This window comes from Mesoplodon bidens (assembly GCF_964165515.1).
Source record: "Mesoplodon bidens genome assembly, chromosome: 2".
In the NCBI taxonomy this organism is placed as follows: Eukaryota; Metazoa; Chordata; class Mammalia; order Artiodactyla; family Ziphiidae; genus Mesoplodon; species Mesoplodon bidens.
Window position 1 is genome coordinate 154,100,198 of NC_138177.1, and position 23,332 is coordinate 154,123,529.

Sequence of the window (23,332 nt, forward strand, 5' to 3'; positions counted from 1 at the left end):
AGGCAGAACTAGCTCCAGTGAGTAGAAGTTGATTTGGGCACACTCTGGGGAAGAATTTCCTAACTAATAATTAAGGTTGCGTGAAAACAAATGCAGCATATCCAGAAACAGTGGAATCCCAGTAAGTGCAAGTGTTCAAGAAAAGGCTGGATAATCAACTCTCAGGGATGGTGGAGAAATGATCCCTGCACCGTGGGTGGGGTAAACCATAAGCTGTAAAGTCCCTTCTAGTACCATTGTTCTACTGGCTGATTTGTGGGAAATTTCCATGTCCCTTCCTGCTTGAAATTCAGTGGTTCTGAAGGTACAACGTGAGATAATCTATGAAGATGTTAGGTCCTTTTTTTTTTTTGGCCGCATCATGAGGCATAAAGGACCTTAGTTCCCTGACCAGGAATCAAACCTGTGCCCCCTGCAGGGGAAGCACAGAACCCTAACCATTGGACCTCCAGGGAATTCCCTGAAGATGTTAGATCTTGATGAATCTAAAAATATGAAATCAAATTCAGTTCATGGAGCCTATGATTGGCACTGAAAGCTGGTTTAAACGTGATAGACACATAAGGAAGTACCTCCATCAACACATTCTGATTTGAAAATAGAGGCAAATTTCTCCTGAACTTGGCCTGTCATTAACTCCAGCATGAAATTCGAGAATCAAAGCAAAGAAGCAGCGTATTTGTTTTAAGAACAATTCTAACGCTAGGTACCTCAGTTCCACTAATTATATCCCTTCAACCCTTGATTCACTACAAAGAAGAATACACATAAATACCAGTGGCATCTTGGAGAAATTAAGTAGGGCTACTAAGAGGTATGTTTATCAGCCTATTTCCATCTACACAAAAGAGAATTCACCTAGTTCCCTATTCCAAAATAACAAGAAACAGTAACTTTGAACCTCTGTAAGTACAAACATTTTAAGGAACCATGAGGCCAAAACAAAAGCTTACTCAATCAACCTCTGCTCTCAGTACACTCTGCAAGAGAAGTAAGTCCCTTTCCATCCGGTACATCTTGTAAGAATGTTGTTTCCTTTTGTCAAAAAGAGACACTGTCCACGTTCATATATTTGAAGAAGCAGAAGTTAATCTTTTGTTTTTGTTTTTTTTGCGGTATGCGGGCCTCTCACTGTTGTGGACTCTCCTGTTGCAGCCTCTCCTGTTGCAGAGCACAGGCTCTGGACGCGCAGGCTCAGCGGCCATGGCTCACGGGCCCAGCCGCTCCGCGGCATGTGGGATCTTCCCGGACCGGGGCACGAACCCATGTCCCCTGCATTGGCAGGCGGACTCTCAACCACTGCACCACCAGAAAAGCCCTAGAAGTTAATCTTCTTAAATGTTTGAGACAAAACAAACTGAAAGGTTTCTGAGATTGATTAGAGAATAAAGGTAAATACTACACCAAGGAATTTAAAATTGGAAAATCAGAGGAGGAAAGAACATTAGAAGTCTGTGAGTCTAACCTCATTAGTCATTGAGATCCTTTTATCTGGTTCCTCCCTAAACAGCTCTGGTACTAAGTCAGTTATGTACTGTTTCAAAAGGAAGGCCATTCTACTGTTGGATGGCATTGAATACTAGAGATGGCTTCTTTGCACTGAGTCCCATTAATCTGCCTCCTTACCATTTTTACCTCCTGGTGCTGCTTCTGTACTACTCCCATATTTATATAAAATAACAAAAAATGCAAGATACAGATAGAGGTTTGGAGATTCTAGAAGAAGAGAGCAGCTATTCTACACTCAACTAAAATATGAGCCAGTTGAGCCAACTTAATCCAGGAGGTCAATGACAGAACAGATGTAGCAAAGAAACTGCTATGATATCCATGGAGACAAAGCAAAGCAACATTATCCTCCTACCAGGTAACCAGAAAAAGGAGGTTAGTGAAGTAGAACACTGCTCAGCACGCACTGATGAAATAATTAGTTAGTCTACATCTAAACCCATTTCAGAAGATAACTTAAAATGGTCTTTGGGGCTCCCCTGGTGGCGCAGTGGTTAAGAATCTGCCTGCCAGCGCAGGGGACAGGGGTTCGAGCCCTGGTCTGGGAAGATCCCACATGCCGCGGAGCAACTAAGCCCGTGCACCACAACTACTGAGCCTGCGCTCTAGAGTCCGCGTGCCACAACTACTGAGCCCGAGTGCCACAGCTACTGAAGCCTGCGTGCCTAGAGCGTGTGCTCCGCAATAACAGAAGCCACTGCAAGGAGAAGCCCGCGCACCGCAATGAAGAGTAGACCCCGCTTGCCGCAACTAGAGAAAGCCCGTGCGCAGCAACGAAGACCGAACACAGCCAATAAATAAATAAATAAATAATTTTTAAAATAAAATAAAATGGTCTTTCTCTAAAGTCATTAAAGCTTGTAACACTAGGAAATCAACAGGGAAGTGGAATGGGGGCTAGTGGGAAAAAAGGAGGAGACATTGTTAATCTTTCTCTTGCTGTTAGCAGTGCTTACAGACAATGGATTGGCCTTGACTTTGCTCTGCTCTGGAGCGGGGGTGGTGGTGGAGAAAATTAAATACAATTGAAAAAAAGCCTACAGGAAGTAATAAGCCTAAAACAATAAAACAGCCAAAGGGCCAGCGCTAGAACAAGGCACATGTCTACTGCTGGGTGCAGCAGTTTTCTCAGCTTCTCTATACACTGGCTATTCATTTCCTTTAAATCCTAGGAAAACCAGTACTTGCTCTGAATTAGTCCAGTAACATGCTTGTACATATCTCATGGTATTTACCTGACCCCTGCTAGCCACAAAGCTATGGGCTAAAAGATAATAAATGTATCTCTAAAATTAATTAAACTACTCTGAAAAGACTGAAGGAAGGGCAATTAACTTTTAGTAAATTTAGCTCCACATCAATCTTATTTGCCTTATTTATTATTGGAAGGTAGAGATTTATTGCAGGTTAGGCTTTAACCCTTCCTTTCTGGCTATCCCAGCAGTGGACGGTAACTAATGTATACTTAGGTGATGTTTCTGGTAATAAAGACTACCAAATCAAACAACCTGTACCTTTAGTACTCAACTCTATTTCCCAGAATACTTCAGAAGGGAAAGGACCAGGTCCTAGTTTGAACTTTTTTTTTTGGCTCTGAAAAGGACATTCTGCCAAGGTATGTGCTGATGATGTCACTGCCCCATTCAAAGACATGTAATTTAGACCCCAAACTCCAAACTAAGTGTGGCTTAAATTCTTCCATGATCTGGGCCTTTCCAGAATCAATTCTTGTTATTCCTCTTCTTACTTCTATACACCAACAAAGACATCACTTCCTCTAAAACAGTGTGTGTAGCTGCCAGCTGATAGGTTCCAGCCACACAGAGAAATCTGAGAGGGTGACTCTCACCCACAGACACCCAGAGGCCTTTCTCTGATTTGGGGACAAGAGGCAGACTGAGGGACTCCTGGACAAGGTGAGTCCCTGATTCTACAAAGAGGGCCTCCGACTGCCACAAAGGTGTCTTTCCAGCCAGTCCTGGAGCAGCAGCTGTGCAGTACTGCTGGTGGTGCTGTCTAAAAGCCTGAAACAAGGCCCAAATCTCTTGGGGTTTCCCTGGGAGGTTCTGGTATGTGATGCTATGATTGTTTTCATAGTAGAGAGCTGATATATTTTAAAGAGGGGAAAAGAGCTAGCTGAAACATCTTGTGCCTGGGTTGAAGAATCTCATAAAGTCAGTGAGAAGATTAGACTGATTACACAAGCTGATGCCTGCAGCAGAGGCCAGTCCTCTGACATTACAAACCTTGAGTATGGCAAAACGTAATAATCTAAACATGTCCACCTCTTTACTTGAGAACACAGTAGATTTTCTCAAAAAATAATTAGAAGTGAGCCCCTAAACTTTCATTTCATGGAAGGATGGTGGCTTGCCTTCAAAGACATACATGGTTACTCAAAGATACGTCAAACTCTCTACAACCCTTAGTGACTGGTGCTAAAACACCCTAAAAGCATCTCAGAAGAATGCAGAACAACTTCAGAGGGAAAGAATGGATGGTATGGTTGAAAACACTCATTTTCAGGAAAGCCTAGGATTGCTTTCCCGAGAAGCTGCAGGATGGGGGCAAAGAGTGTGGGAAATGAAGAAAAAAAAAGCTTGAAAACTCAACTACATGGGTGAAATAGGTTGTAAATCATAGAAAGAGCCAGCTAAAAAGATCTATGACAAAAACTGTGCTGGAGAGGACAAATTTACCTGCTCTCTTTAGAGATTATACGGATGATGGCAATTTGGGATTAGACAAAAAGAATGGATCAGAAAATGGAGACCACCTAGACTATGAGTCAGAAGTCGATTCAAAGAAACTCATCCATGCTGTTACTTAAATGTTTCCTTAAAAAGGCTCGAAGGAGAAAAGCAAGGAACATTTTAAAAATTATGTGAAGATGGGCTTCCCTGGTGGCACAGTGGTTAAAAGTCTGCCTGCCAATGCAGGGAACACAGGTTCGCGCCCTGGTCCAGGAAGATCCCACGTGCCGCGGAGCAACTAAGCCCGTGTGCCACGACTACTGAGCCTGCGCTCTAGAGCCTGTGAGCCACAACTACTGAAGCCCGCATGCCACAACTACTGCAGCCGAGCACCTAGAGCCCGTGCTCCACAACAAGAGAAGCCACCGCAATGAGAAGCCCGTACACCACAACGAAGAGTAGCCCCCGCTCACTGCAACTAGAGAAAGCCCAGGCACAGCAACGAAGACCCAACACAGCCAAAAATTAATTAATTAATTTTAAAAAATTATGTGAAGACAATCAAATGAAAAGGAGCTTACAAGTCAAATGAGAAATTTCCAAATTGAGCAACCCTCTTTGCAATTTGAATATTCACAGCTTGAAAGTGAAATTCAAAAGCTTCAGCTGAAACTTCAAATACTGACTGAACTACATCAAGAACATATAATGAAACTTTGTACAAAGTTAATCAAGGAGGGAATTTACTGCTTAGAAGTAAAGAAGAAATTCCCAAAGTGTACGAAAATATCAGCAGTGTACACCCCAAGTGCAACTCCTACAGAAAGCTGGCCAAAGACCTAGAGAGAGAATTGTAAAGAAACATTTCCTTCTATCAAAGATGGATCACGTCCCATGAGAAAAAACCCTCAACAAAGTTGGCTGGCATCTCTGTTGACTGAGAGAAACTCAACAAGCTAAGAAAATAAATGGTCACAGGAGACAAAATTGGCCAAAGCAGGGTTTAAATTCCAGCTTTCCCCCAGGGGCTCCTCTGCCCTGCTATTCAGCAAGCAGAGGCCCGAGAGGGTCAGGGAATCCCTCTCCTTCATCATGTTTCCAGGGAAGGAGGAGGTCAAACCGTGAGGGCTGAGGGACCCAGGGTCATGTCCAGGTTTAATTCCAGAGCAGCCACCTCCTAAATATCCACAACCATAGTAGGACATCTGCCTAATGTTTTCTGTCTTTAAACGTCCTCTTGATTTCTCTCTTTAGTTAATGGCTGTTATTCAATTGATGCTACATCTGCTTTTACTATAATTCCTAAGATAGGGTTTAATATAATGCTTAAGAATATATTATTTCCACTTCATTGGACTCTCTAGAATTAGACAGCATACCTGCTATACTTTGGCTGCAATAAAAGATCCTCTATTACTTAAAGCATCAATTGAAGCTTGATGTGACCAGGTGGAGGAGGCATTTCAAACAATACAGGAAATGCAACAAGCTGCTACTAAAAATCTATAAAAGTAACAATATTTATCCCTATAAATTTTGATTGGTTTTTAAAACAATGTAAAAATAAACAAAAACTAAATAACAACATCCCCAGCTAATTTCAGTACTATTTTTATTGGTTTAGCCCTAAATGCATAGATTAGGGGAATTGACATTTTGCAATTTTTTGTTTCTTGTTTTTAAATTTCTCTTTAACCTCTGCTATTTTGTTTAGCAAATGCTTTGCTGTTTAAATGTTTTAAATTTTTATGAAGTCAAAATACAAGTTTCCCCTTCTAAAAAAAACCAGTATGTTCATAGCTCTTGTTAAATAAATGCTCCCATGAGAGACCAGTATGAAAGTTGTGGTACACAGTGCTGGGCCTCCAAGTGGGAAGTCCCTCTCTTTCTGGAGAATCTTGAGTTCAGCCTGGAGGATAAGGTCTCTGATTATGCCAGTAACCTTAGGAAGAGGCCTGGATGCCTATCCACTGAGAAATGAGTAAAAGAGCCCTAAATGAGCAGAGAGAAAATTGCTGGTGGTGGGTCCTTAGACAGTACCTTTCACATGGAGGAGGACCTGAAAAAAAGGTGCTGAAAAAAAAAAAATCAAGCAAGGTAACTAAGAATCTACACTGGTCCTATGAAGCTAAGGCAAGTGACCTCAGGATTCTGAAACAGAACAGGGACTGGGAACAAGCCGAGCGAGGTAGTATCAGAAGTTAAACCTTCAAAGAAAAGGGTGGCTGTTTTTTAGTTTCATATATTTTGTGATAAGTTCCCTTTTTTGTTCCCTCTTTGTACTCAAAGTTCTGAATGGTGTTAACAGGGCTAAGGGAAAAGAATCAAAGGAAGTGATTTGTGCCTATATATGAGCCAGAGCTTTAGAGCAGAGGCAGCAATACGATGAAAGCATCAATAATCCAGAAGAAGCACCCAAAGAGGGAAAGAGAAGCAGGACACACTAGGGCCACCTGGGCAACTTTCTGTCTCCACCTGTGGATTCTCTTTCCTGAATTCATGTTTTGGAGGTTCACAGGTTTGACAAATAAGGAAAACTGGACTACTTATACTTTCTGGATCAACTTAATATTGCTCACAAATAGCTCTACGTGGGCTATTACTTCCATTTGCAAAACCTCATTTTGTGAAAATCTTGCTGTCTCCATCAAGCCTTTTTTCCTTCCTCTTCTGACTCTCACAGCACTTTGTCATTCTCCGGTGGCACTCATCTATGCTTGTTCTGGTGCTGGGTTTTATATTTGTTTTTATTTTGTGAGCTCCTTTAGGTAACAACTGCCTAAGTTAGCATACTTTTTAAAAACCTAGAATGAGTATTTTTCTTATGTGGACTTGAGGTTTGAAACCCTTATTACTCAGAAAACCACACAAAGGTGATTTAAATATCCTACATAGAAAATTAGGAGGAAGGGTGTCCTTAATGTTCCTTGTATCCTGGTTAGCTCGGATATTTTGGCTCTAGCTAATTTCCTCTACACAAAGACGCCGCTTAAAGCATTCATGAATAAGCGAGAAGAGTGGTAGCTGAGGCATGGCTTCTCTGAAAAGGGGAGGGAGGAAATAAAAAATAGCTGCTTTCATTGGGGGCAGGAAGGAGATTATTTCATTAGGAGCCAAACAGTGAGACTATCTCAGTACAAACAATTGTTTGGCTTGAAGGCTCCATGTGGCCAATTACTCCGGCAAAGGCTCAGCTGGAATGGAACACGGAGCCTGCCAGGACTGAGGGATAGAGACTGACACAGGCTCAAGTGTCTCAGTCATGGCTCTGGGATCCCAGAGCATCCCAGCAAGGATGCTCATAGAACACACTCTACCCCAATCAGCAAAGAGCATCATTCTGCACCCAACCCAGTCCAGAATGTGGATTGAAAAGAGATGAGAAAAAGATGACACTGGGGACAAATGTAAAGTAATTCAACCTAAAAAGAACATTTTGGGGGTGGGGGAGAGATAAATTAGGACTCTGGGATTAACATATACACACTACTATATATAAGATAGATAAACAACAAGGACCTACTGTATAGCACAGGGAACTATATTCAATATCTTTTAATAACCTATAATGGAAAAGAATCTGAAAAAGAATATATATATATATATAAAACTGAATCAGGGGCTCCCCTGGTGGCGCAGTGGTTGAGAGTCCGCCTGCCGATGCGGGGGACACAGGTTCATGCCCCAGTCCGGGAGGATCCCACATGCCATGGAGCGGCTGGGCCCATGAGCCATGGCCGCTGAGCCTGCGGGTCCGGAGCCTGTGCTCCACAGTGGTCGGGGCCACAACAGTGAGCGGCCCGAGTACCAGAAAAACAAACAAACAAACAAACAAAAACTGAATCAGTTTGCTGTACACCTGAAACTAACACAATGTTGTAAACTAACTATACTTCAAAAAAATGGTTAAAAAAATTAAAACAAATTTTTTAATAAAATAAAACCAACATTTTGTAGCAAAAGCAATAAGGATAAAACCCAGATCTTATAAGAGAGCTAGAACTTTTCAATCACTACCTCAATGGCTTTCATCAGGCTGGGGGTTGGAGGTGTGTAGAGATGGATCGCTGAGCTAACAGCTGGGCAATTATTTCAAAGTCGGCCAGGTGGACCTGATATTTCAAAACTTGACATTATAATTAAACTAATTTCCTATCACTCATGACCTCACTTCAGGAAACAGATGTTTAACTCGATTCTCTAGAAGTTATTGTCTTCACTCCCTGGGGACATTTAGTTCTTTATGTCTTTTAAGTTACTTCCCGTTAAAGCCTTAGCTTCCTCTTTGCAACAACCAATAGCTTCTCATATTCTGAAAAAAATACTGAAGATGCAAAGTAAGCCTGCCCACTGAGGGGAGGCATATCTTTAGAAGAAGCTACCAAAGAAAGGTGATAGAGCTCTTGACCAATGAGATTGCTCTTCATCTTCCAACCCCAGGACAGGTAATAAGCAGCGGAGAACCAATATAAAAATAGATATTAAAAATAGCCACATTCAAACAGTACCACTCTTCTTTCTTTAGAGCAGTGCTTCTCAACTGAAGCAATTTTCCCCCCCAAGTGGCAATGTCAATGTCTGGAGACATTTTTAGTTGTCACAACTGGCAGAAAGTTGGGGTGCTACTGGTATCTAGTAGGTGAGGCCAAGGATGCTGCTTTACCTCCTATACAGGACAACCTCTCAACAAAGAAGTATCCGAAACATCAATAGTGCTGAGAAACCATCTTGAAGCCACTTAGTTTGAAGCATGTGAGATATAAGGATATGCCAATCCTGTGGAAAAGCCGTTTCTCTTGTTCTGTAACAAACAGATAAACATTTCGATACAGAATTCCAAAACTGGAAAGAACCTTAAGGATTATCTAGTCCAAGCACAGCTGGAGAATCTAAGGCCCGGGGAGGTCAACTCATTTACCGAAGTTCATAGAAGAAATCATCAGCTGGACTGGAATGAGAATCATCTTTCTACACCCCAAATGTGTGTTATACATAGTAGATGCTCAATAATAGTCCCTAAATTGATATCCTATTCTTCAGGTGCTCTTTTCTCTTCTCACACACACATTCTCTGCTGCTGGAAAGCCCAAGGCCTGAGTTTGTGTGTGAAGGCTCATCCACACCCCTTCCCAGCCACATTCCTCTTCCTCAGAGGAAGCCCAGAAGTGGAGGAGAGCGAAGAACAAGCAGCCAGGCAGAACTCATTTTTCACTTGTTTGAAGGGAAGCTCGTGCTTTTCACACAGGCAGAGAGAGGCTTTACACAAAACCTTCCGAGTCAGCAAATGAACTCTTGTACAAGACCACAGACATGTGAACTTCTTCCTTCCACGACGGTGTGCAGCTTTCCCAACTCATCAGAGGAGCCCCAACCAATGGCAAACAGATGGAAAACCAGTGCGAGTTTAACTGAATCACAACCGTCTCCAAAAGCTAGAGAACTTTCATCTCTACAGAAACAGCAGAATAGAAATGAATTCTGGGACCAAAATACAGATGGTTAGTCTAGGGACACGCAGAATGTTAGTCATCAAAACAGCCCTGGCGGGCTTCCCTGGTGGCGCAGTGGTTGAGAATCCGCCTGCCAATGCAGGGGACATGGGTTCGTGCCCTGGTCCGGGAAGATCCCACATGCCGCGGAGTGGCTGGGCCCGTGAGCCATGGCCGCTGAGCCTGCACGTCCGGAGCACAACGGGAGAGGCCACAACAGTGAGAGGCCCGCGTACCGCAAAAAAACAAAACAAAACAAAAAAACAGCCCTGGCTTAAGGGAGCGGAGCAAAAAGTGGAGATTTGCCCTTTTTCTAAAGAAGATATTCACTGTTCCAAAAGACAGGTGTTTCAGAATTGGGCATAATGAGGTACGGGTCGGAAGGTACGGTGCAAGTGGGTGGCACAAAGATGCCACCCGTGTGGATAGAAAGTTCCTGCAAAGGGGACATTACACAGAGGAACTCAGGGCAGGTCTCTTGGGGAAAAAATCGCGGCTTCGAAAGAGCCAAAGCAAGGTTCTTCAAATTAGACAAACCTGTTCCAGCAGGAACAAGGGGAGCCTCTAAAAGTGTTGCAAGGTTATGATTAATCTCTATGGCACCTGAAGAGTGTCTAAATATTTACTCCCAGCCCACAAAAAGGCTAAAGGACTGCTATTTCAGCCTCCCGTTTTACACTCCCTGCTCCATTTCCTCTAAAATGGTGTGTCTCACTGAGACCTCCTACGGAAAGGGCAGAATACCAGCTCTGTGACTGGCTCCAGCTTTTAAGGTGGTACAGATGCCAGAGCACACAAAAGAGACGGTGCACAGAAGCAACTGCCACAGAGCAAGCTTGAGATTCACCTGCTCAGCTTCCTGCAATGTCACAGAGCTTCAAATATCTGAGTTAAGAGTATGAGGGTGACTTTCAAAAAACTAAACAAGGGCTTCCCTGGTGGCGCACTGGTTGAGAGTCCGCCTGCCGATGCAGGGGATGTGGGTTCGTGCCCCGGTCTGGGAAGATCCCACATGCCGCGGAGCGGCTGGGCCCGTGAGCCATGGCCGCTGAGCCTTCGCGTCCGGAGCCTGTGCTCCGCATCGGGAGAGGCCACAACAGTGAGAGGCCCGCGTACAGCAAAAAAAAAAAAAAAACCAAAAAACTACACAAGATTATGATCTGAACACGCATAACTAGAATAGTGTTCACAACGGAGACACAGACACTATGTTCCCGATGCTGTGCTTTAGCTAACAGGAAAACACGGGACTCAGTCCTGTCCTCATGGAATTCAGTCTAAGGAAAGCTTTGTAAAACAAAAACAAAAAACAGTGGCTGTTATCCCCTTTCCACCATTGTAGGGCTTCTAATCCTCCCTCTCAGTGGACTGAGTTTAAGTGAAGGAGGCCTGTATGAACAACATAAGATGCTGATCAACGGCCCAACAGTATTTCCACATGCCAAGTACATAATGTGGAAATTGCACGTGAGATATAAGAATATATCTTAGCCCATCTTGCTGTGATCATGTCCCATAAATGTGTTCCTTACAGTCAAGCCTGGATTCTCCCCAGCTCTCTGTGCTCCTTGTCTCAAATGTCCACTGCCATGAGGCAGTTCAAAATGAACTGCCCCCACGGCAAGGCCATCCCTACATGGGCTCAACCCAGAGGACTCCCTGACAACTCCTTAAAATTAGAGGGCCCACATAACTACTCAACTCTGAACACATAAATAACCCATAAGTCTCACAGCAACACAAAAATTCACAATGTCTCATTATCTTATAACTCTGAAAAATTAAGACCCAAGGGTCCAACAATTGGGCAAGAGTTAAGTAATGATATATTCAAACAATGGAATACAATAAAGGCATTTAAATGTTTTTAATGTCATGAAAAATGCTTATGATAAATGTTAAGCAAAACAGTAATGATACAAAATTATTATAGTATAAATGAAATGAAATATAAAATGTAAATGAAATATAAATGAATATAAGTGAAACATAAATGAAATAAAAATAAATGAAATAAAATATAAATGAAATAAAAAATGGGTGATAAGGATTATATGAAATATCTTCTGCATCATACTTTTTCATACTTTCCAATGATTTTCATCACAAATACGAATAACTTTCATAATGAGAAAAAATAAAGTTTTTGTTTTTTAAAGAAAAGCATTTAATGATCTTTAGCTAATAAGCACAACTGGTCTGGGAGTCTGTTCCTATGGTAACAAAATTTCTTTTTTTCTTTTTGGTCATCCAGCATGTGGGATCTTAGTTCCACGACTGGGGATCAAACCCCCGCCCCCTGCAGTAGAAGCGAGGAGTCTTAACCACTGGACAGAAAAGGAAGTCCCTTTTTTCCCCTTATATGCATAAGTCTAATGAAACTGAGCCTTATTTTTTACTCTGCCCTTGATTTGAGTCACTTGTGCCTGGTGCCTATTTACAGACTAGGCTCAAAACCAAGTCAGAATGCTCAGAGGAGGTGATTTGGAATCTTCCTGATTCCAATGTTGTATTTAATGATGCTTCCTTTCTCTCACATAAAAGCTAGTAACGTTAATAATAGCACTCACACTCTACGAAAGACCTTTGCTCAAAATGCTCCTTGGTCTGAAACAGTTTCTCCAACCCAACCCCTCATATCTACCTTCAGAGAGACAAAGTCCCCAGTCCTTACAGCTATTATTTCAATAAAAATGCTTTCAACACAGCAGAAGAGCCTGAATCTTTTCTTTCTTTCTCAAATCAGCCGTCACACAAATTGGTTTCCATTAGGTCCGTTTTTGCCAGCTATTTTGAACACAAGCATCATGATAAGAACAGGGAGTTTCAGAAAAAAGAACAGGGAGTTTCCTTCCTATTTCTCATCAGAGGGCTTGCGTCAGTTATAACCCAAGTGGTAAAGTATCAAGAAAAGACACCAATGCCCCTTCCCTCACCAGCATATGATATTACCAGTTCACATGGAAAATTCTGTACGAAATTATTTTTCGAAAGAAAAATATCTAAACGATATTAAGACAAAGTTTTTAACTCAAGGCTTGAAACACTAGAGATCTCATTTCTAAATACACACACACACAGAGGGGACTTCCACTAAGACAAGAAAAGAGGAAGAAGTTAAAATTTACTTCGTGTGCACTTCAGGAAGTAACATTGTAGGATTAACATGCAAACTCACATCTAAAGGTATAAGCTCTGAGATAGAGGCATGGGGATTTATGGTCTTCCCATCACTAGCAACTGCTGTGAAAGACAGTATGGCTATTTGCAATGGAGGAAAAGAAAAGGTGCTCTATTTTCACACATCTCTATGCTGGGACAGGTTTATCAGCTACAGCTGAGAGTAGGTCTCTCTTCCTCCTGTATTTGCTCTACTATTTTCAACACATGATAAAATGAGAAAGTTACACATTTGTTTTTTTGGGTGAGGAGAAATGACACGAAGCCTGAGGGATCCAGTTCTCATTGTTTCCGATTAAGACATTTCTTTTTGAAAGTTTTGACTTGAAATTAAATAAGGATCAACAGAGCATTTTCCAAGTGGGCTTATGAAGTCCAGTAGTTTCTAAATAAACCATATCCTACAGGTATGTAAAAATCAAACCAGAATACCCATAGGAAATATACAAATGGGGAAAAGAGGGCTATGGTCAACAAAAATGGTCAGAAAACTACTTAACATTACTTGAAAATGAAAACGAGCAGCAATAATAAAATCCCAGCAATATGTTACAAAGGTGGGATTCCAGGGCGTTTCAGCCACATGCATGGGGGTCAAGGGGAGTGGTGGATAAACTGAAGACAACCACCAGGGCAACCTTACACTGATGGATGGCCACAGATGAAGGCAGATTTGGCTCATCTCTGGGGTTTTTCACTGGGAAGGGACCTGCAGTTCAGCCATCAATGGACCAGCATCCACAAAGCCTGTGGGGAAATATAGGATCCAGAAGAGTGGGGTAGGGAAGGAGAAAGTCTGGAAAATGGAAGAGTCAAATACAGTAGTAAAATATTGTAATTATTAAACACGAGGCTTCAAAAACGCATAGATGTACCTCTTAAGGTAAAATGGACTGGATGGGAACAACTGGTACTCTGGGAAGCAGGCTGATATGCTTTTTACAATACCAAATTACATTTCAATCACATCTGTGAATTATAGTAGTACCCGCTAAGAGGAAGTTAATTTTTGGAGAAAAGAGAAAAACAATGAAACCTATGCAATTTTTTTTTTTTTTTTACCATTGGTAACTTTACTCAGTGAGGGTTCCTTACCCATAGCTTCTGTGGAAAATAACAGCCTAAAAGCAAACGTACTCACACTCCACTGAAAACCCTTGTTGGCCTAGTTCCACCAATTCCATTAATGTGGCAGGCGCCCAAAGGCAGGTGACCTGATTGACAAAAAAAGCACTTCTAGAAAGTGCTAAACTTGTATCACATAACTCATTAAACACTTTATAATCAAGGAGAAAACTAGTAGCCATAACTTGAGAAGCTTTGTCTTTAAATGGAGCAGCAGCAACCTTCCAAATAAGACAAAATATTTTTTATTTTTCAGGTTCAGTATAGAAGATAGTATGTCCAGTGATCTTACCTCTCTCACCCAGTGGTAACTGGACTGAATCTGGGGGTGGGCGGCACAGGCAAACCGATCAAACTATTTGAAAAAATACGTGGCACAAGGAAAACTTCCTTAACGATCAAGGAAAGTCTAACCTGTACCATGTTTTAAGGCTGCAATCCTCAAAACTCTCTTTGTACATCTTAAGTGTTATAGACTCAAAGTTTTTAGTTGTAGATGGGACAAGCTCAGTGCATACACATCATGCTTAAGGCTTCCCAGAATTAACAGGGTGGGAACTTATTTTCTGAGTAACCAAATGATAAATTGTCCTGGTGGAGACCAAAAGGCAAATACAGATTCCACAGAATCCGCACATCCTAATTATATAGGCAATGGCTACATAAAAGTTACATTACTTGTTACATGACTATACAAAGTTACATTACTTCCCAGGACTAATTACTATTCCGGCAACAGTTAAGATCCTAGATCCTTTTGAAGCACAAGAGGTTATCTGCCTGAAAACCCTTCTTATCGCTTGTCCAAAATAACTGTTTACTTACAAGGAGAAAGAATTACATCTTGGAGATTTAAGTGCCTTTGTGCCTTTGCCTGCCTCACCTTGGATCCTCCCCTTGCTCTACACTATCACAGGGAACTACATCTCCCAGGCTCCCTTGCCAACTGATTTCTGAGTAAGTTCCACCAATGGGAGGCACTGATGAGGAAAGGCAAGAGAAGGAGGGAAGCCAGGGTAATGCTCTCTATCTTACTTGGTCCGAGTTCCAGCTGCCACCAGACAGCTCTTCTTTCCAGGCTTCTAGCTCACAGCAGATGGCTCAGGCTTCTGGCCTTTGGTGACACCAGCACCTTCTAATTTCCTTAGGGGCCTAGGAGCTCCCAGGTGTTGCCAATCTCTGGGTTGTCTCACCACCCCATTGACCTTCTTGGCTCTTGTATCACCTATGTTAACTATTCCATATTAAATTCCCTCTGCTTGTACCACCTACAGTGCTTTCTGTTTCTCTGAAGGGTCCCTGCCTTTAAAATATATTTTAAAACTTAGCTTTCCTAAGAATTACACAAACATTCAGATAACTTATAAAGGATTTCTTCTAATAAGAAACAAAGGATTTATACTGTTCAAACAAATATTTACTGAGAGCCTGACCTGTGCCAACCATTGTTCTAGGTGCCAGGAATACTACAGTGAACAAAACAGGCACAAAACCCCCGCCCTCACGGAGCTTACATTCTAGTGCATGTGTTAACTGTAGCAAGTTGCAATTTTAAGAAGTTAACTAGCAGAGGAATATTTCTTTAACAATAGAGGAATTTGGTAAAAGTGAGTTAACTTTAAGGGGTTCTACTCTACATAGACTTGGTTCCTACCTTTTCAATGTGGTATGCTGAACTGTTACACTCCAGGGGCCAACACAGAACTTCTTCAAAGTTAGTATCTACTTAAACTGGCCACTTGCTCAAACAGAAGTATAACTGCGATAAGGATTTAAGCAGACACAAGGACAAAAGTTAGGCACTGTATGCTTAGAATGTAAAACACATGTGTGTTTTATGCAGATTCTTGCTGGGCATCTTTTTCACAGGGGATATCATTTGGAGGAATTGAGTCTGAGTCCATTTAATAAGTCACTTTACCTCTTCCTTATGGCACAGGTAGCTTTCAACATAACATACAAAGCCAGCTGCAATGTTCGTAACGAGTACCGTGTTGTGGTCTCCAGCTGCATGACATTATTTCCAAGATGGAATTTTCAGGCAGAACAGAAACCGACAATGACTCACGTGGTGAACAGTAATATAGACAACCGTGCCCAAGAAAGCTGCCACCTACATACCATAATGACATCAGATGAAAAATGCAGAAAGAAGGAAATTTTCTGATTTATTTAAAAGCAATAGATTTGTTGAAAGGTATACTGAGAGATGTGGCTGCAACTGCCTGTTTACACATCCTAAGCACTGAACAACCAAGGGCACACTCAAATATTCAACACTCTTAGACTGCTTGAGTGTGAGAGCATGCTCAGCCTCAAAATTCAACGTCATCAACTCCAGAAATGGCATGACATCTACTGCTGACATTTCACTAGACTTCTCTAAGACAGTTTAATGTACTCATGAGGGTACACTTCCATGGAGATCTAGTGGGCACAATACTCAGACCTTCCTTACTACTCAGCAGTTAGAGAACATTTCATGTTTGCAATATTTATAATCCCATTTGAGTAGCAGGTGGGCTTCCAATACTAGGGGCTTCTTACACAACAGGGAGTCTAAAGCATATTCATAATCTCAATGTCATACAGCAAGTCAACTACAGAGCGAGGATTTTAACCTTATGGGTCTCTGCCTACATTATCCCTCACCAATCCCCAACATGTAGTGAGAATATACTAAAGAATCTCACACACACACATACACATATACACACACACACACGGTACAGCACATCTTGGCTCCTGCACATTCTGCTTCCTCTGCCTGGAATGCCCTAAATTCACCTGGTAAAGTCACACTTATCATTCAAGACATAGCCTACTTGTCTCTCTGAGCCATGACTTCCTAGGCAGACTTTCTTGCTTTCTTCAATGCTTTCATTTCTCCCTGTACACAATCCTACAATGATAATTACTACATTGCATCATTTATCTGCTTACACATCTGCTTGTCCATTAGACTATAAAATCCTTGAAACCAAAGGCCCTATCTTTTAATCTACATGTCTTGGTACAGTGTCTGACACAAAGCAGGTGCTTAAGAACTATTTTCTGAATGAATATATATAGTGTGGGATTGTACTCTCAGGCTTGCAAAGAGTTCTTAAAAGATAAGGCATTTTGTACTCTCTATCTATCCCACTGCCACTGGATAATGGCAAGGAGAACGAATAGGAAAGTATTTCCCAGGGAACAGGTTTAACAAGTTGATATTAAAAGACAACCTAATGGGGACTTTTATAAATTACTTTCAGTAAAACTGTGTCAACCTAACTACAACTGTTAGAGTTAAGGTGCATTAGCTGTAAAAAGCCAGAAAGTTATTTGATTTTGGCTGGAGAAGGGTATTTAACAATTAGAGATGGAAGGAAAATTCCTTCTGTTGTCCAGATCTGATGCAATTAAAAAAAAATCTCTTAAGAGGTGCCACAGATACAGCTAAAATAATTAAAAATTGATAGGAATGTTCATTTCTAAGGAATGATATTTAACAAGCAATGATTTAGCTATTGACAGAAAACAAAAGTAAAGCAAAGCTAGAGATTAATTTACCAGAGTTAAAATTTGGGACTAATATTAAAAAAAAAATGTCTACAGAAAGATTCCCTGGTCTAACCTTTCATACAACTTTGAAGAGTCAGAAAACATCCAGAGACCATCCTCAAGGGTACCATAAAGTCCTATAGGAAATGGTTTTGGCTTAAGAACTAGGTGGTTTTTTATTTGGTGAGTTATTCAGTGAGTCATTCTAACTGTGGCTTCCAGTAACTAGAGTATTTAAGGGAATAAAGTCTGAAAGTGAAATGAATAAAATCAAGATAAAATAAACAAGTTCAGCAATGGTAATAATAAATAATGCTTACATTTGTGTAACACTTTAGTTTATGAGGCATTTTTATTTTTCAAATGAGGAAAATTAAACTGAGAAAGGTAGTGTGCTGAAGGTCACAAAGCTAAAATAATCAGAGTAATGGAGTTTAACTGTATGTTCCAACATCAAAAGTCTACAGCTCTGATTCTTTGCCACCTGAAAGGTGAGCCTACCTGTGCTATGGATGGGCCTAGGACACTTTCTAAGATGACTTCAATGAGAGTAGATGTTTCCAAATCACTTACGCATATCTTTCAACTTAATACCCTGAAAGAATGGGGACGCTCTTTAATGTGCATGGAGAGGGAATCTCCATGCCCTCCACGTTATACTGTGGACTGAAAAATGCCAGGCGCCATGAACTGTGGGTAACATGCTACTATTTGCATAAAAGCACTGAAAAGAAATATATTTAAATGTAGTTTTTTTGTCCATGCATATACTATCTCTTAAAAGTCACATAAGAAATTACTAACAGTGGTTACTTGCAGAAGCACTGGAAAATGATGGCTAAGGGATCAGGGACAGGAACACAACTTTTCACTGTACATATTCCCTTTTGAACTTTTTGAATTTTGAACCACATGAAAGTGGTTTTGCAAAAAGTGAATTGAAATTTAAGAATACATAATGGGAGTTGGAACAAAGGCAATGGTTAGGTGATTCAAAGTGAAACATTTCAGAAATGGGATGTAGCAGAAGAACAGAGAAGTAAAAAGGTATTACAAAGTTTTTGTCAGACTCCAGAATTCCATGTGGTATTTCACAGTTGGAAGTAAATATTCCTCAAGACCATCAAATTTCTTCCATTCTAATTCTTTGTTCATTAAACAGCTCTCAATTTTTCACTAACCTTGATACTGAGAAAGGAATGTCCCAACAGTGGATATAAGTATTCAGGTCATCAGAAAGGTAGATCCTTTCATGGTAAATAAGATAATGTCCAGTTTAAACAAGTCTTTTGTTGTTCCATGGCATGTGGGATCTTCCTGGACCAGGGCTCAAACCTGTGTCCCCTGCATTGGCAGGCAGATTCTTAACCACTGTGCCACCAGGGAAGTCCTAAACCAGTCTTTGACGAGGTTGATTAGGGGTTATTCCAGGCACACTGATAAAATATGCAACTGCAGAGCTAAAGACTAAACCTTAGACCAGTATAACCCCACCAAGGGTCTATCCAAAAATGGAACCTGGCTTCAACTAGATGGAATTAACCACTAACATATCTGAAATTTCCAGTATGTTTGTCCTCTGTTCTTCCACAACTTAAGTCAGTCCAAAATTTTACCCTAAAGGTCACAATAACTTAAGGGCTTTGGGTGATGAAACCACATCTTTCAGCCTAAAGCAAGTCACAGCATTTTTTTAAAGGCAATACCAAAGCAGTCTCCGTTCCCACACAGAAATTATTTCAATGCCTTAGAGGTACCGGAAACTGGTGAGTCTCATGCTCAAGAAAGTTAAAAAACCCCAGAACCAACAAAACTTGTACTATACAAAGAGAACACATGTTTATTCTCTATTCTGATGTTCAAATTACATATCTAAAGATAATATTCTTAAATGAGCTTTAAGATTTTTTTTAAAAAGATTTATTGCCAGAGTTATTTTGGAACATTACAAAAATACCTGCTTGGGCTTCCCTGGTGGCGCAGTGGTTGAGAGTCCGCCTGCCGATGCAGGGGACACGGGTTCGTGCCCCGGTCCGGGAAGATCCCACATGCCGCGGAGCGGCTGGGCCCATGAGCCATGGCTGCTGAGCCTGCGCATCCGGAGCCTGTGCTCCGCAACGGGAGAGGCCACAACAGTGAGAGGCCCGCGTACCGCAAAAAAAAAAAAAAAAAAAAAAAAAGACCAAAAATACCTGCTCAAAGGTCTGCAGTTCAGGGCTACATCATCTGATTTTATACTAATGGATTAGCAAGCAGTCACTCACCAGGTCCTATACAATTAAGCTCTCAGTTTTCTAAGGAAGAAAGGACACGAGACCTACAGATAAATACTCAAGTACAAACCTCATTTTAGCCTACAGCTTTAAAATTCCTCCTCCCACTAAGTGTATTATTATTATTTATTTTCACCAGAGCTTAACAGCTAACTTAATCTACAGATGCAAGTGTCTCTTCCTTCCATGGTCTGACATTTGTCCACATGATGATTACAACAACTAAAATCAGGAAAAAGGAGAGGGAACATGAGTAAAAGGAGTTGAAAGAGTGGAAGGGGCTAGCTAATTCACAAACTGGATAAACTGAGGCCACAACAAATGTCTTAACTGAAAGATGACTGACACACATTGTCATCTCCTTTTTAATACAATGGCCGAGTCACTGAAGCCACCAAGCCAAAATGTAAAGCTAATTTGTGAAAAGAAATTGTTTCAGAAACCAGGATTCTACTATTAAGAGCAGTTAATAAAGTTTACAGGCCAGCAGTTACTAGCTCTCATTAAGAATGAATTGACTAATGTTTTATTACCTGATCCCCAGTAATTCTGTTGATATCTTTATCAACGGAAAATTTGGAGGAAGAAGTGATGAATCAACCTCTCTTCCATGTGTTATATTTTATAGGAATATGAGTAAGTATAAGAGTGGTATGCAAAATAGGGGATGGGGGTGGTACTAATCATCAAAATGGTATCTGACTCCCCAAGTGTAGCAATGCTCACTCCAGTGGGTTGCTTCACTGTGACTCAAGATCTGTCAACTGAGGACACAAGGAAATTTGAGTAAAACCAAGAGATATACTCTTAAATTTTAAACTGAATCTTCCAATAGATCTAGCACAAGATCTCACAAGAGTCAACTATAAGAAATTAACTTACTCAACGTAAATTGATTCTTAAGTACTTTTTTAAATGAATTATTGCCAATGCAAAAATTCAGGAGAGAAGTCTGGGGACCTGCTTTCCTAATGGCACATGCCATTTATCCATTGGTAAAGGGTACTAAAATATACTACGAGGTGTCCAAATCAAAGTATCTGTCTCCTGTTCTCCTTAAATAACCTTACTTCTCGGACTTCCCTTGTGGCGCAGTGGTTAAGAATCCGCCTGCCAATGCAGGGGACAAGAGTTCGAGCCCTGGTCTGGGAAGATCCCACATGCCATGGAGCAACTAAGCCTGTGTACCACAACTACTGAGGCTGCGCTCTAGAGCCCGCGAGACACAACTGCTGAGCCCGTGTGCCACAACTCCTGAAGCTCACGTGCCTAGAATCCGTGCTCCCAGCAAGAGCAGCCACCACAATGAGAAGCCCGCGCACCGCAACGAAGAGTTAGCCCCCGCCTGCAACCAGAGAAAAGCCTGCGTGCAGCAACAAAGACCCAACGCAGCCAAAAATAAAAACAAAAACAAAAACAAACAAAAAACCCCTTACTTCTCTAAAATAAAAGGTAATTAAGTGAAAGCGTCAATTAAGCATGTACTTCCTTTCTCAATATTGATAAATACAAATACATTTGAACCTTTGCTGTGTACTATACGCCCAACATGCTATATGGCAAACAATCCAGGCAAATTCACTGCATTATGAACAAAAGTAAATTAACAATAGCTCCCACAATATATCCCTTTCTACCCAAACCAAAAAGGAAAAGAATTTTCCCAACTTCAATTTATATTCCAAAGAATTCAGAAAGAAAATAAGGAAACAAAATATTTATAATCTATCAATTTCGAGTGCAAATATTTCACTAATAACCAAGCTTTCGTAGCATACTGATTTGTAATTGTATCAAATCATGAATCTTTGAGGGCACAGAAAACAAAGACTAAACGGCTCTGCCAGTCTACAATGGTCATATTTCGATGGCCATGAAAGCAACAGATTCGATGTATCCCTTGCTTCCTCCTCCGGACTGATTAAACCAATCCTGCACTACAGACACAGTCTGCTAGTTTCTGCCACCACACACACATCAGGCCTCCAACACACTCCACAAGCCAGGGCTAGGCTGTCTAGAAGTCCGCACTGTGTCACTGCATAGTTCCCCCCTCCACACATCCAGAAAGAGGAAAGCACCTAAGCGCTCTGTCAGATCTCAGCAAGGCTGTAAGATGACAGATGGAACTGCTAACCAAATAGCAGGCAGCGACGCTCACCACCTTTAAAAATCATTTAAGCTGTTTTCCTCCCCGTCATCTCGCTTCTTCCCGCCCCCGCCCCCACCCCCACCCCCGCGCGCACCACCGCAGTTCGCCCACAGCTTTGCAAGCGGAAGGCTGTGAGCTCTGGGCTGCCTCTGGACTGACAGTCGGCTCAGAACTCATTCAGAGCCCTGAAATACAGACATTCTCACCTGCACACACCACGCCACTTCCACCCACACCACCACCGCCCCACCCCCCAACCACACACACTCGCCCTCCCAACCTCTCCCCACACCAATTCCGGCGCCGCAGAACACCTAGCAGCCGCATCAGCAACGGTAGCACGCGTTACCATTTAGATGATCTGGGCCACCTAAGCTCCAGAGACCGCCCCCTCACCACACAGGCCGCCTCCCCCGCGCCGCCCGGAGGCTGGACCCCTCGCCCGCCAGGAGGGATGCGCTACCTTTAGACTGGCAGTCCGCACAAAACTTGTTATCCTCCTCCAGCAGCAGGTTGGCTAGGACCGCCTGGTACCGATCCACGTCCTTCACCGATTTGCCCGTCATGGCCAGGGTGCCGGCGGGGGCAGAGGGCGACGCGCCCTCCTCGCCCCCAGAAACCCCTGCCTCAGTCCGGAGGTGAGGACTCCTGGTCCCCCGCCCAGGGGCACCTCCTGAGCGGGGAAGAGCCCTCTCCCACCGCCCGGCCCGGCACCCCTTCTCGGGTCAGCCGCGCCCGCCCCCCACTCTGCAGCCCCTCAGCGCGGCGCCCCCTGGCGGGCTTAGGGAAAGACCCGGGTCCCGACGAGGCTGCCGGACCAGGCAGGGACCCTCAGCCCAGGCAAGGGGGGCGCTCAGGCCTCCTGCGTGCCGGGCGCAGAGACGACCCCCAGGCCTGCCTGTCTGTGAGCCGTGCGTCCCGCGCCTCGGTTTCCCTGGCAGCTGCTGCCAGCCCTGCCACCACCTCTGCCGCCTACTTCCGGCAGCTCTTCCTCTCCTCCTCCACCCCTCCCAGCCCGCGCATGCGCCCCGCCCCCACCGCTTCGGACTGGGCTCTTCCCTCCGCTCCGCCTCTCAGGAACCAATCGGGGCAGAAGTGAGGGGCGGAGCTTGGGTGGGGCGGAGGGGGAAGTGGGCCCGCCCCCTGCATGTCCTTGGAAAAGAATGAATGGAGCCGGCGGAAAGCGAGCGGAGAGAGTAGAGGCAAGCGAAGGGAAACAACAATTAACATTAGCTGAGCTCTTACTATGTGCCAGGCGCTGTGCTAAGCGCCTTATATGCATTATCCCAATATAATCCCAAAACCTCTCTACGAGTTAAATATTTACCATCCTTATGTAACGTGGTGGTTATGAATACTCCAAAG

The 23,332-nt window shown here is 42.6% G+C and overlaps 1 protein-coding gene across 1 annotated transcript in view; it reads right to left on the bottom strand.

Annotated features, from left to right (window-relative positions):
* The window catches only part of SMAP2 (small ArfGAP2), a 48,614-nt gene extending 25,654 nt beyond the window's left edge, over positions 1 to 22,960 (bottom strand). Inside the window, exon 1 of the mRNA XM_081225246.1 lies at positions 22,431 to 22,960. Coding sequence (XP_081081372.1) covers positions 22,431 to 22,533 — 103 coding nt within the window. The 5' untranslated portion in view covers positions 22,534 to 22,960. The remainder of the gene's footprint in view (positions 1 to 22,430) is intronic.
* Positions 22,961 to 23,332: the final 372 nt, after the last annotated feature.